General features: G+C 61.9%; 1 protein-coding gene across 1 annotated transcript in view; it reads right to left on the reverse strand.

Annotated features, from left to right (window-relative positions):
• NFAM1 (NFAT activating protein with ITAM motif 1) overlaps positions 1–14963 on the reverse strand; it is a 30593-nt gene that overhangs the window by 10111 nt on the left and 5519 nt on the right. The window contains exons 2-4 of the mRNA XM_080660829.1: positions 5978–6307; positions 4682–4794; positions 2469–2579 (exon numbers count right to left, since the gene is read on the reverse strand). Coding sequence (XP_080516955.1) covers positions 2469–2579; positions 4682–4794; positions 5978–6307 — 554 coding nt within the window. The remainder of the gene's footprint in view (positions 1–2468; positions 2580–4681; positions 4795–5977; positions 6308–14963) is intronic.

Raw genomic sequence — 14963 nt, forward strand, 5'->3', positions numbered from 1 at the left:
ACAAAGCAAAAGGATGAGGTTAAGAAGGAAGAAATGGAACTTCCACTTTCATAGATGGCATGGCTGGGTTCATAGATAATCCAATGGAATCCACACAGAAACCGTTAGAATTAATGAGTGAATTCAGCAAGGTCACCCTCTCTATACAGTCAATATACAAAAACCAATCATATGTCTACACACCAGCAGTAGACAATTAGAAAATAAAATAAAAATGAGGATAACACCTGTACCCTAAAACCCCCACTGTGAGAATTAATGAGATAATGGGTGGGAGTCCTAACTGGGTGCCTGGCACACAGTAGGTACTCAACAAATGGCTCCTGACTTATCATCCCTGTGATTAATGTCATTCGTATCTGCCCAGGTCCAATCCCAGCTGGTAGGGACTGGCCAGCAAAGCCCGGGGCCTCCCTCTGCACCTTCAAACCTCTCCAAGCCACCTGCACCGGCTCCTGCCCCGCTGCCCCACCCTCCAGCGGGGCTGCCCGAGCCTCCGAGGAATCTCAACACAGGCAAGAACGCTGTTCCATGCAAAGGTGAGTCTCTTTCATCAAAAATAATCTTGTAGAATATTATTCACGTGGAAAGATGTTCACGAGATAGTGTAACATGAAAAAAAAAAAGCTGTATTACTCCAACTTAAAAAAAAAGTATGTGTGAATGTATGTATGGGTCTCTTTGTATGTTTTGTTTTGTTTTTTCAATGGACTAGATGGTATAGAAGTCAATTTTACTAGTATTTATCCTGAAAGAAGACAGAATTAGAATGATGGTTATTTTCTTCCCTTGATATACATGAGAGAGATCGTGTGTGTGTGTGTGTGTGTGTGTGTGTGTGTGTGTGTGTGTGTGTAGGGGGAGAGAGAGAGAGAGAGAGAGAGAGAGAGAGAGAGATGTTTTATTTAACAGCTGACACCAGAAGGCCACGTGGGAAAACCCATCGTGAGTTGCTGGGAGGGAAGAGAGCGTATGTGGAAGTGTGGGGCCACGTGGGGAGCGGAGGCTGGTGGAAACTCCCTGGGTGGAGGGCTGAAGACCCTGGGGGCGCTGGCCTTGTTCTGTTCTATTTGGAGCTCTCGGCGCTGCCCCATAGGGACAGTCCCTCTGCCTCATCTTAGTAAGCAGGCATGTCCTACTGCCCTCTGTGTGGGGGGCTGTGGAGATCGAGGAAGGACCCACGTTTCATGTGTGAGTCAGGCTGGTGGGGACAGGAGCAGTGACAGCGAACACGGCAGAGTCCTAGCGCTGGAGGCGGCCCCAGAACACGCCCCTGGGCACCTGCAGGACCCCGCAGGGCTCTGCACCCCCGGGCAGAGAGCTACGATCTCAGCCTGGCGGCTCTAGATCGCGTGGCTGGAGACCCCAGCTGACACCGGGCGGCACCCATTCTTCACTTCCTCTACAATGAGCATGTGTTGCTTGTGGAACTAAAACAGACAGAACTGAGCAAGAACGTTTGTCGCCTTCCCGGCCGCCAGGCAGAGTGGCTGCGTGCTGCCCGCTGGGCAGGCAGGGTCGGGTGGGCACACCCAGCTGGGCACGTGGTTGAGCCTCTCCCTCAAATAATGATGGAGACCATTAGTGATGGAAGATCTACGGTACATGGAAAGGCGTCCCTGCCGTGTCTCCTCTTGATCATAAGGATATAAAACTATGTCTGTGTGTAGTGCTGGGAGTGGGGGGCGGGGTGCATGTGAAGAATTGAAAGTCATTGATGTCACCCGGCCGGCGTGGCTCAGTGGTTGAGCGTCGACCTCTGAACCAGGAGGTCACAGTTTGATTCCTGGTCAGGGCACAGGCCAGGGTTGCAGGCTCCATCCCCAGTGGGGGTCGTGCAGGAGGCAGCCGATCAATGACTGTCTCTCATCATTGATGTTTCTGTCTCTCTCTCCCTCTCCCTTCTTCTCTGAAATCAATAAAAATATATTTTTAAAAAAAAGAAAAGAAAAGAAAGCTGTTGATGTTAAGGGCTTGGGACGGTACCCGACCTTTTCCTCCTTTTGTGACTCTTGTCGCTACGATGTTTGCGCAATAAAAACAGGAAGGAGCTGGTGAAGCATCTGGTTGGATGAAGGAACTGTCTTCATTCCTCACCAACTCCTGCCCTGAGACCCTCGTTCCAGAAGTGGGGGGGGGCGGGCCCAGGAGGGGACCTGGGCACTGCACATGGGCATGCCTGCCAGGGGTCGGGGCCACGCCCGGAATCTCGGTTCACCTTCATAGGCAGCCCGCCAGGTGGGACTTCCTGTCCCAGTTTACAGAGGAGGAACTGAAGGTTCAGAGAGGTCACAGCGGGTGCATGACCAAGCCTGGGAGCCAGACCCACACCAGGCCTGAGGGAGGGGGCCAGGCCTGAGGGAGGGGAGCCAGGCCTGAGGGAGGGGGGCCAGGCCTGAGGGACGGGGGCCAGGCCTGAGGGAGGGGAGCCAGGCCTGAGGGAGGGGGCCAGGCCAGCCCGGACTCACCGTGTAGAGGGACTCGGCCGGAGGCTGCTCGGGGCTGGCCCTGCTCGGGCCCGGGATCTTCGCGGCCGGGAGCCTCTGAGCCAGCTGCCTCCAGGAAGCCCGCATCTGCTTCTGCGAGGAAGCCAGCCAGGGCTGTCAGGGTGGGAGCAAGGCTCCCCTGTCCCCTTCCTGGCAGACCCCCGGGGACAGGGTGGCAGGCTGCCGGGAGGCCGCACGCAAACGGGTCGCTCAGCGCCTGCCCCTGGCTCTCTCCAGGGATCCTGCCGATGCCTCCGAGGCCTGCCTCTCACCACTCACCTGCCCGGAAATGACACAGACCCAGAGGCACTGCCCACGGACGCGGGGCCTGGCTCAGGGAGGCGGGAGCTGAGCTGCGGGCACGGTGCCAGCGAGGCCAGGTCCCCACTGTTGGGGGCGGTGCTGAGCAAACAGCGCGCTGCCCTCCCGCTGGGGCCTCGGGGGAGCCCCTTCCCCTCTCTGGGCCTCAATTTCTTCATCAATGACCCTCTTTTGCAAAACTGTTGCGAGGATTCAGGGAAGTTATGAGAGGGTGAGTGCTTGGCACGCAGGTGGCACGCAGGTGGCCCTCAGCAACCCACACAGAGCTGTCAGGCACCTCTTGCCAGCTGGGTGGCATGAGAGATGGAGCTTAGGACCCGGTGGGGAGACAGACGAGGGACCAGCCTTCTCCCAAAGCCGGCACACGCACGGACCACGGGGACAGCCTCTGGCGCACCGGGAGGGGCGAACCCTCACCTGGCAGGAGGGATGCCTAAGACCTGAAGCCTGAGAAGTTCCTTTGGCAAGACAGGGAGGAAGGGCAGGGGAACAGCATGTGCCAAGGCCTGGAGGTGCTGAGGAACTTCAAGATGGTCAGCGCGGCCAGAGAGAGGCACACCTGCCCGGGGCGGGGCGGGGCGGGGCGGGACGGCTCGCAGGGGCGTGAAGAGGATGGACGGTGGAAACCTTCGGCGGGTGGGGTGAGGCATCACTAACCCTTCTGCTTCCCTGCCTTCCTCCTAGACACAGGCTGCTGAGTGATGCCCCACCCGGCGGGAGGGGCCAGGATGGGCATGTGGTTTCAGAAAGCTCATGCTGGCGGCGGTGGCGGCGGCGGTGGTGGTGGTGGTGGTGGTGGTGGTGGTGGTGGCGGTGGTGGTGGCAGGGGTGGTGGGGGGCGGGGGGAAGGGGGGAGCCAAAGGGCTCAGAGAGAAGAGACAGTAGGAGGCGCCCCGCCAGCTCCTTCCGAGGAGGGGGCCCAGGGAGGCGGCCGCATCACGCCCCTCATCGCAGGCACCGCACTGCCAGCAGCGGAACAGCAGCCTGTCTCCGGGCAGAAGCTAATTAAAAACCCTGGCTGCCTGCCAAGCCCCAGCCCATTTACTTGGGATTAGCTCTCGAGAGCTACTTCACGCTCAGGCAGAAGCCGGCACCTCCCCAGTCACAGCACGGTGACTGCTCAGGAAGATGGGGCCTCTGGGTGCCAGGTGGGGCCTTACACACATTCCCTGCTGGGTCTCATGCGCCCCTCAATAAACCTGCAAGGCAAGTCTTCATATGATCTGTTCCACCCCTAGCGCGGGAAGGCTCAGAGAGGGCGGGCGACTTGCCTGAGGCCACAGAGCCAGGGCCTGGCAGAGGCAGGGTTGGAACCGGGTCCGAGTTACCTGCCGGGACCTGGAGTTCTCGCTCCTTTCACTTATTGGAATATGTAGGCCTCCCAGACAGCGGGACAGGCACTGGCATCCGTGTCACACTTTACAGTTTGCAGAGAACTTGTTCTCATTCTCACTGAATCCTCATAATCGCCTGACAAGGTGGGCGTGGAATTCCCATTTCAAAAAAAGGGGGAGATGCCAGGCCGGCGTGGCTCAGTGGTTGAGCATCGACCTATGAACCAGGAGGTCATGGTTCGATTCCCCGTCAGGGCACATGCCCATATCGGCTTGATTTCCAGTGGGGGGCGTGCAGGAGGCAGCTGATCAACGAGTCTCTCTCATCATTGATGTTTCTCTCTCTCTCTCCCTCTCCCTTCCTTTCTGAAATCAATAAAAATATATTTGAAAAAGGGGAGGGGACTGAGGCTTGTCCACCTAGTCACCAGGGCCCACCGGGACACCCTGCAGGGTGGGCAGGCAGCCCTGGGCCCTCGGGGCATTCCCAGCAACAGCGAGGGGCGAAGGGGCAGTGCCAAGGCGCATGGGCATCCCTACCTTCTTCCAGAGCAGCAAGGCCGTGCCCAGGACGCTCAGGGCACCCAGGATGCCAGTGAAGCTAAAGAGCAGGATCTTCTCGGGGACCCTTGGGGCCTCTCGGTAGCCTGTGTCTAGGAGGAAGGCAGGGAAGCAGAAGGGTCAGTGATGCCTCTCCCCGCAACCTCCAGGCCCCCAATCCCTGGTCCCCTTTACCCAGGACCCCCTTATACCCCTCCCCCATAAGGACCCAGACTCCCGCCTCTCCCGATGTCCTCCCCCTCACACACGCTGTGGCTGAGCCCCTTCCTGGGTCAGTGCCTGATGCTTCCTAAGGGCCCTGCCTCAGGGAGCTCGCTCCACGGAGAGCTGCCTGTGGGACCCCAGGCAAGTCCCCTCATCTCCCGGGCCTCCTTTCTCCGCACGGGAGACGGGGTCATGTGGGCAGGTGTGGTGAGGTCAGAGGGCATGGTTTGTTCGGGCCTGGCAGGCGCCTGGCTTGCACGGGGCGGAGGGAGGGGTGCTGGGGAAGCAGTGCAGAGCACAGCCCAGCCCCTTCCCCTGAGCCATTCATCCTCCCTCCCTCCCTCCCTCCCTCCCTCCCTCCCTCCCGCCCTCCCGCCCTCCCGCCGGCTGGCGCAGAGCTGGAGCGCTGACCGCGTGCCGGCACATCAGTGTCCGCTGCTCATCACGCACATCCTGTTACAGGCCCCCGCCCTTGCCTGCAGGTCTCGCTCATCCCCATACAGGCCGTTGACAGGCAGGGCATGGCCCTGCAGACCAGGCCCAAGGTCACAGCCTGGCAAGCAGCAGGACTGGGAGCCATGGCCAGGACTCGGGGTTCCGAAGCCCCGGCCCCCACCAGTGGGAGTCGGAGGGCAGCTCAGAGAACCGTGGCTTCGGTGACAGACTGTTAATTTCTTGGTGTCATCACTCCTTTGGGAAAACATGATGACAACTAGGAATCTGTCCTCAGAAAGATGTACATGAGCCAAGTGCTCACTCCCAGGCCACCACACACACACACACACACACACACACACACACACACGTGCAGACCCCGACACCCTCCTGGGCCGGAGGACATGAGGGCACGGGGCCGAGGTGGCTGGGGCAGACCCGCACCCCAGGCCTCTGCCCTTGCCACACGAGGTGGGTGTCTCGGCACCTGCGCTGCAGGGGCTCTCCAGGAGGCTTGGTTCTGTTTAGCCAAAGGCGAACGATGAGGCGAACACACCCCGCTTTAGACCCCGTGCCCCAAACTCTGCTGCGTGAAGCCGCTGGGCCCTCTGCCCAGGAAGAGCCACGGAGCCTCACCTCGGACCAGGATGAAGGTGCCCTGGCCCCGCGCTCTGGAGTTCGGCCAGTGGACGGAACAGTAGTAGGTGCCGGTGGCTGATGCGCTGGGCAGCTTGGGGGTGACCCGGCACTCCGTGGTGTGGGTCTGGTTCTCTTGGCCTGCGCTGGGCTGGCAGCCAGTCTGTTCCTCGGCGCTCTCCTGGCCCTGGCGGTTCACATAAAAGTAGCTGACGGTGAAGGTTTTGAATTCTGGGGTGTACGGGTAGGTGATTCTGCAGCCGAAGGAGACGGCCTGGTTGGCCAGAGAGGCCAGAATGGGGGGGCCAGTGTGGGCCACCGACTGCCCTCCTGCAGAGGAAGGAAAAGGAGACGTGGCTGACTCCCATCCGCCTGCTCCGGAGGGCGGGCTCTCCCGCGCCTCACGCCCTGGCGGCGAGCGGGTGGTGTGCTCAGTGCCTTACACACGGTCCCTCTCCCAACACACCCAAGGCCGAGTGTGTAAGAGCTACGTTTTCCAGAGAAGCGGGGTCCGATGGTCAGGGAGGTCAAGCTGCTAGCTTCCCCCCCCCGCTTTTTCTTTAAATATATTTTTACTGATTTCAGAGAGGACGGGAGAGGGAGAGAGAGATAGAAACATCAATGATGAGAACGCATCATCCATTGGCTGCCTCCTGCACGCCCCCCACTGGGGATGGAGCCTGCAACCCGGGCCTGTGCCCTGACTGGGAATCAAACCGTGACCTCCTGCTTCCTAGGTCCACGCTCAACCACTGAGCCCCGCCCGCCCCACCAGGCCAGCTTTTAATCTCTCAGAGGCAGCGGCCACTGGCGGGGGCGGGAGGGGGGGGCGGGGGGAGCTAGAAGATCCGACTGTTCCCACCACGCCCTGCCCAACAGCACGGGTCTGAGCAGAACCAAAGCTGGTGACAGTGAGAAGCGAGGAGGAAGGAAGCAGGAAAGAGAATGAAGAAATACTTCCCGGCAGAAAGAACACCTCCCGGCCGGCCACGCGGAGGGAGGCAGGTCTGCCCAGCTCTGCCCAGCTCTGCCCACCTGGAGGAGGAGGCGAGCCCGGCCCCGGAGACACGCTTTCCCCCAAGCCCAGCTCCGAGAAGAACTCGCCAGGTTTTTAGGGGCCACAGCCAGCAGCGCCCGCCTGGGAGCGGCTTTCCCACAACACAGAGGCGTCCACACGGGCGTTGTGGCCGAGACCATGATGTTCAGGGAGGGTTACAAAGGCAGTTTTGTGGGAGCTATCTCTTCCCCACACCCCCCCTCCTCCCCATTAGCGACCCTAGGAAAGCAGTTTGAGAGTCCCAAAGCCGCAGCCTGCCTGGCCGGGCCTCTGCCTCCTACAGGCCCCTGAGATGCCGGGCAGCGGGCAGCGGGCAGCGGGCAGCGGGCAGCGGGCAGCGGCTGCGCTGGGCCCGGGGACACCTCCCACACCAGACCCAGTTGTACTAGCCGCTCGGTTCAGCACGCCTCGTCCCCCCAGCACCTTCCCTCTCGGCCGCCAAACAACAGACAGTTCTAAATTGAGGTCGGCAGCGAGCAGCCAAGAACATGCTGGCCAGGTTGTTAATCGGGAGAAGATCATGCGTCTGAGACGCGCACAGGAAGCGGCGAGATTTATTCTGTTGGGAAGGCCAGGCGTGGGCTCCCGCCTGGAGTGCGGGGCTGGCGCCAGGCCAGCTGCTTCCTGCTCAGGTCTCTCCACTCAGGCCCGAGCAGGATCCCGGGGCGGGGGGCGAGCGGGCCCCTGGAAGAGGGGGGACAGGACAGGGATGGCCTCACACCCGTCAGTCCCTCGAGCTCCAGCCACGCTGACACTTTGAGTTTTTTTATTGAGCAACTAGAGAGACACCCCCTCCCCCAAAGTCACTGCCAGTTCCAGGGAACGGACTGGCATGTCTGGGTGTCACAGTGGGTCGGCTTTGTCGCCCGTCATTCACATGACGATGCTCACGCGTGGGGAACCCACGGAGCTGCCCGGCTCCCCTCGGGCCGCGGAGCAGGCGCGGATGGCACAGCGACTGTATCCCTGGCTCTGCTGCAGGGTGGCCGTCGTCGTCGTTGAACTATTACAGTCAAAACAAGGAGCTTTGACTCAGGGCTGGGGTTTGTGTGAGACGGGGCAGGGCCAGGGTGGGGTGCAGAGGCTGGGGTCCCAGGTGGGCCGTGAAGGACAAGAGGTGAGAGGGGTGACATGAATATCACTCACCCCACCCAGCAGCCCCCGGCTGCCGCCAGCTGTCCCCTCGGCCTGGGACATCCCCCTCCTCCCCCACCAGCTCCTACTCAGCCCCGGAGCCGGGCCGTAGGGGGAAGCCCTGCCGCTTCCATCCGCGTCCTCCCGTTTGGTTCTCGCCTGACCCTGCCAGGCGCCAGCGCAGCCCCCGGCTGTGTTTCCGCTGGGGGTCGGGAGGCTGGAACTGGACCCAAACCACCGGGAAGGCGGCCACGCGGGGCCGCTCGGAGGCTCGCCACCTCCGGCTCCTGCTCCTCCTCTGCGTGTCTGGGAGGCCTTTCAGGCCTGGGAGGGGCACGCTGAGGCACCACGGGGCCACCTTCCTGTCTGTCCCGGCCCGAAGACATCGCCGGTGTCTTACAGAGCTCCCCGCATGTGGGGTGCCTCCGGAGATGTGGGATCTGCTAGTGCAATCACGCCGTCTCGACAATTCGGGGCGTGGGGGGGGGGGGTCGTTACTTTACGTTCAGAGGGTCAGGGTCGTGAAAATGCACAGAGAGGCGAACTCAGATCCCATGACCCCGCTGCCCCCACAACGTGACGCGGTGAGGCGGCCTCCGCGGACCTGTGTCCCAGCCAAGCTGGCACAGCGGGGTGCTGGCTCTGGCCTGGCCATGTGGCCTCCACTGCCCCTTCCTTTCACTGAGGTGTCAGCACCCCGGACCCGGACCCAGAGCCCAGCAGCCCAGCCGCCCCTCTCCTGGTCCTTCCGGGGTGCAGGCTGCCCCAGCTGGCAGCAGAGCGTCCCCCAGTTACTCTCAGTGCTGCCGGCAGGTTCATAGTCGTTTTCAGCCACCATGTGTGTGCCTCCAAGAAACATCTTAGGGGTCCTGGTGAGGTCACAGCCCCCCATCTGAGGCCTGGAGGGCTCCCTGCCCTGGCCACGTCCCCACAGGGAAGCAGAGGGAGCCTGGTGGGCGGCCGGCGGGGAGGTGGGGGAGGGACATGCTGGTGTCCTGGTCTGGACGTCATCGGCAAACTGAAAGCAGGCACACAGCCCTGGCTGGTTTGACTCTGTGGATAGAGCGTCGGCCTGCGGACTGAAGGGTCCCGGGTTCGATTCCGGTCAAGGGCACGTGTCTAGGTTGCAGGCTGGATCCCTGGCCCTGGTCAGGGGAGGCAACCAATCGACGTGTCTCTCTCACATCGATGTTTCTCTCTGTCTCTCCCACCCTCTTCCACTCTCTCTAAAAAATATCTTTGGGTGAGGATTAACAAAAAAAGAAAAAAGAGCCCTCGCCGGTTTGGCTCAGTGGATAGAGCGTCGGCCTGCGAACTGAAAGGTCCCAGGTTCGATTCCAGTCAAGGGCACATGCCCAGGTTGTGGGCTCGATCCCCAGTGGGGGACTTGCAGAATGATTCTCTCTCATCATGGATGTTTCTTTCTCTCTCTCCCTCTTCCTCCTCTCTGAAATCAATAAAAAAAAATATTTAAAAAAAAAGAAAAAAGAAGAAAAGAAAGCAGAAACACGTGTGCACAGTGGGCTAGGAATGGCCCAAGGACAGAGCGGGAGGCAATGTGTGAAAACACCGGCTGAGCGTGACACATGTCCTGTGTCAACGCAACACCGCAACCATCCCACGCAGCAGCTACGCAGCCTCAAAACTGCCGACGAAAACCCCCAGGACCTGAGGGGCCCGAGGCCAGAGAGTTCCCAAGTGGCGGAGCCGGGATTTGGACCCAGGTTGTCTGTGCTGAGGAAGAAAAGCAGCTCGCGGGCCAGGCAGTGGAGTCAGCACCCAGCCCGGTGTGGCCGGCATCAGGGGCTGGCGCGGTGTCAGCTTCGGGCAGAAGGCACACATGTTCACAGGCAGCCCAGGGCCTGGCTGCAGGCTGGGCATGAGGGAAAGGGGCTCGGGAGAGCGCAGGGCACCCGCCTGCCCGCGCCTGCTTCTCACCACAGCCCCGGGGCGGCAGGGAGCCCACGCAGAGCCTGAGGTGTCCCGAGGGAGTGCCGCTGGGATGGCTCAGTGAGTGGTGCCCGTCTTGTGCCGGGGACTGCTGCATCATTATCTGTCACTGGTCCAGGCAAAGGGGGTGTGGGACAAGGTGGGCGGGCAGCGAGCCAGCCTCGGGGTCCCTTAGGGTTCTGCTCATGGGCTGCCGAGAGGGGCAAATGGCCCAGGGTCGGGGACGGGGGAGCCTCGGATTCCTGGGCTGAGCAGCAGGGAGAGCCAGGGGAGCCCCGTTGGCACAGCCCAGTGGGGCCGCTGAGTGGCACGCAAGTGCACGAGGGAGCCCCACTCCCAACCCTGCTGTCCTGGCACCTGGCTGGCAGGCTCTCCCCGCCCCCAGATGGCACCTTCCCGGGAATCAACGTCTGGAAGGGAGCCGTGAGTGCAGAGCAGAGAGGGGGCGCACCCGGCGGGTGGGGTCCATGGGGTGGGCTGGACTGGAAATCAGGGGCAGCCTGATGTCTGGGAGGCCCGCTCCCCAGGCCACCCCCCAGCCCGCTGCCACCGAGAACTTGGCTGTTTGTTAGGACCGCCGTGTCTGCCCCTCCCCCCCCCTATACAACTGCCGGGCAGAGGGCTCTGGGGGGCAGCACAGGCTACCACCCCTATGCGCTGCCTACCCCCACTTCCAGGGATGGCGCGTCCTCCATTCCTCACTTCTCGCAGCCCCAGGGAAGCCGGGGCCTGGCCAGGAACGGGGGAGGGGCGCGTGGGAAAGGCAGGCCTGGGTTTGGATCCTGCTCCTTCGCCTAAAGCCTGTGCAACCATGGACAAGTGACTTTCCCTCTCTGAAGCCCAGTGTCTCCCCTGCAACGTGGGAGAACAACAACGTCAAGCTCATGGAGGGTTGTCGGGGTCCACAGGGGCCAGGAACGGGAACAGCTGCCGCAGGGCCAGCCGGCCGTTCCCGGGACAAGCAGGAGGCAAGGAAGTCAGATGACTCCCGAGGCCTCCCCGTGACAGGCCCCACCCTGCTGTCCGTCACCCGTGTTGGGAAACACTTCCTACCCCCGCTGGCGGCCTGATTCCTTCCTTTGCCGGTTCTTCTGAACCTGCGGCCACTTGAACAGCGGGTTTGAGGCCGACAGCTCTGGAAGCCCCCCTGCTCCCCAGCCGAGCCTGCCCGCTGCCCCTGGGATCCATAAGCTGCCCAGCTGACCCGGCCGCAGAGGAGACCCAGGGAGGAGCCTGAAGTCAATGTACAAGGTCGAGACAAGCAGCTGAACAACAACAACACGGAACAGTCTGTGTGCGTAAAGGCGCTGCTCGTGACCTCCTGGTTTCTGCTACGTTCACACGACCAGATTCAGACGGTCGCACTATAACGTGCATCCTTGGACTGCGGGCCACCGTTTAAAGAAACATTGCAAGTCCTGGCCTGGAGGGTCCAGCCGTGTCTGCAGGCCCCGCACAGCCCAGCTCGGCGGCCCCGGCCCTCGGATCACTGCCCGCAGACGCCAGGCTGCCAGGCTCCTGAGACTTTGCCGTGCTATTCCCACACTCAGAGGGTCCTCCTGCTCCCTTGCTGTCCCTGAGCGTCAGGGTCAGCTCTCCGTCTGCAGGACTCATGCACCTCCCCCAGGAGCCACTCCTGGGGGCACAGCCCGCCCTGCACAGCACACTCTCAGGCACCCTGTTTGGCCACGGGCTGGTGGGGCCTTACATCCTGGGCACACTCCCCTTTTGCTTGGAGAAGGGAATTGAGGCTCGGAGGAGGCTTGGAGGAGGGAAAGGTTTCAGGGGTAGTGATGGGATGTTAAGCTGGGTCCCTTTGGGTCCTGAACCCCACTCTTACCCACGACTCCATGCTGCAATTGTAACGTCTCAAAGCAAGCCGAAGAAAAGACTTCAAATGACAGCACCGGCCCTTTCAAAGGGAGCGGAAACCCGAGGCCACTTTTCTAGACTTGGGTCATCGAACAGGCAGACACGGCGGCGGCTCACAGGAGTCTGGGGACAATGAGAACGGACCCGGCCGCGTGAGGGGGTGCCTCCTGCTGCCCCGCTCCAGCAGAGCCTGCGGCCCCCAGAGCAGACGCTGGTGGCCTGTGAGCCTCTACAGACTGGTCCTGGGCAGCCGGTTGTCCAAGGAGGGCCCGCCAGCATCTTCCCTCACCACCGAGATGACATCTCCTCACCCCAGAATCTGGCACCGTCCCCATCTCTCCCTCCCTCCCCACTCACTGCTCTCCTGGCCTCCTGGCTGCTCCCCCACCCCCCACTCCTGGGCCAGGCCTTGGCCCCAGCCCCGCTCTGCCTGGGACTCAGTCCCCTCTATGCGCTGAGCGCCAGCCTGGTCAGCCGAGGGTGAGAGAGCCCCGACGGCTGGTCAAAGGGTCCGTTCCGACTCGGGCCGATTGTAAAGGAAGCGCTTCGCTTCCCCCGCTCCAGAGGAGAGCGGTTCCCACGGCCTGTGTTTCAGGCACCGAGTTCTGCCCCCGATTCAATCCTGGCATCTCCGGAGCCAGGCCTCCTTCCAAAGGCCCCTGGAGGGCTGCTGGGGAGACGCAGATGGGGCTGCGGGTTTCTCTCAGCGCCCGGCCGTCTGCCTGAGCGTGAACACCAGGATGCCGCCGGACCAGGCCAGTCCTTCCGGACACGCATCAAACAGGACGGCGCGTGGCCAAGTGGCTGATGCAGGAGGCACGCGGGGCAGGCGCCGGAAGGCAGCCTTTGAACAGAGCGTGCGGATGGCGAGGGGTGAGCCAGGTGCCCACGGAACGCTGCCATCTGCCCGGCTGTCACCTCTTTCACCGCCTCCGCCTTCGGGAGGCGGCTGCCGGGGGGCATGCCCGTGGCCCGCAGTTCTCACGCCTCCAGACCCTGGACCTTGGTGCCCAGTGCAGGGTGCCAGGTGTCTGTGAAATGGAAGAGCCTCGCGGTGTTGACGGGTGTTTTTGGCGTCGCCTCCCTCCCGTCGGAAAAGCAAGCTGCTCAAACTGTGGGGCTCATTTGAGGGTGTGGGCCCCCCACCCGCGCGGCCGCAGCCTCTGCTTCTCCCTTTGCACCCCCTCCACCCTCGAGGAAGGGCGTCAGGATGGGGTGGGGATGATTTTAGGGCCAAGGGGTGGAGCGGGGTTCTGCTCCTTGCCGCTGAAGGGGGTGGGAAAAATGGAGAGAGGGGAATGGACCCCACGGGGTGCCCCTGGGGGGGTGCCCACCTGGACTCCCACCAGGGAGGCCGGGCCCCTGCTGAATGCCAGCTGGGACGTGGGGGACGAAGGGAGTCAGGGCTGCGGAGACCAGAGGAGGGGCCCGGGCAACCAGCTGGGGGCGGCCCTTGGGCTGGGCCCTTACTTGGTTTTTAAATTAAAATTCTTCAGCCTCCCCGCCCCCATTATTAAAGCGCAACATGCTCACTGCAGACACCACAGAGAATGATCAAGAAGGACATGGAACCGCTGCAGTCCCGCTCCTGGCATCACAGTGGGAACACGTGATCTCCCCTCCCATCCCTGTACCACGTGCACTTTGAAGGGAGAGTAGGAGGCAGCTGAGGGGGGCGGGGGGCAGGGAGGGGGATTTAAGCACAAGAAAGCCCTTGAGTGAAGCTTCTAGAAGTCTTCCAACAGGGCGCCGAGTGGGAAGACTCAAGAGCCTGGTGGAGTTGAAAGAAAGGGTTGTGGGGGTAGAAGAGGGGGGGCAGAGGGCCAACCCTGTCGTGGAAACCTGAGCCTCTGAGGGCTTCTGAACTGGGAGTAACACGATCATCCTTCCTGGAGAAATGTGACAGGAGGAAACGGGGGACGGCCACGCAGTCTCCGCCGCCCAAACCCTGGCCTCAGCGCTTCCCCCTGCGGGCTCAGCCCCTCCCCTCCAGCCCCCCCCGCCCCCCCCCCCCGTTACCATACAAATGCCCTGCCTGTCCGTACACCAGCTCCTTCCTGGGGACCCTCCACCAGATCAGTTATCCTGACTCCCCTAAATCTCTCCCTCCCCAAGATCCGTCCCCCGTCCCCTCCGCGCCAAAACCACTCCATGGTTCCTCCACCAGCCAGCCCGTCCCTGGTCCCTGCCTCTGTCCCCCCTGCCCCTGGTCCCTGCCCCTGTCCCTGCCTCTGTCCCCCCTGCCTCTGTCCCTGCCTCGGCCGAGTCTCCTGCCCTCCCCCGTGCAGGTGGTCAGCACAGACCCAGGTCACTAAGCTGTGGCTCCGGCAGTTTCTGGCATTGACCCTGGCCCTGCAGACACCTCCCTCCAAGGCTCCCCCAGCCCACACCTTCTCTCTGTGCCCTTTCTCTGGCTTTTCTTACACGGCCCACCTCTTAAGGTTGGTACCTGTTCCTTGGCGGTGTCCTCACCCTCACCTGCCCCAGGTGAGCTCAGACATGCCCCACACCTCGGAGCTCCTGCACCCTCAGATCACAGGTGAACACCCTGAGGGCAGGGCTGGTCAGTGGGAGAGTGGGCAGAGGAATAGCAGAGTGTGACCTTGGCGGACTGACGGACAGGCTGGAGTCGCCAGGTGGGCAGGTGAAAGGGCACCTTCCAGGCCAGTGAGCACAGGCTCAGGGGCAGGCAGTTGTCCAGAGGCTCGGAAGTGGGGGCGGGCCCTCGCCGGTGTGGCTCAGTGGATAGAGCGTCAGCCTGCGGACTAAAGGGTCCCAGGTTCGATTCCAGTCAAGGGCACATGCCTGGGTTGCAGGCTCGGTCCCCAGTGGGGGGCGTGCAAGAGGCAGCCAACCAATGATTCTATCTCATCATTGATGTTTCTCTCTCTCTCTCCCTCTTCCTTCCTTTCTGAAGTTAATAAAAATATATATAAAAAAAAGAAGTGGGGGTGGGAGAGGGGGCTGCCGCCT

The sequence above is a fragment of the Plecotus auritus genome, assembly GCF_963455305.1.
Source record: "Plecotus auritus genome assembly, chromosome: 3".
Lineage (NCBI taxonomy): Eukaryota > Metazoa > Chordata > Mammalia > Chiroptera > Vespertilionidae > Plecotus > Plecotus auritus.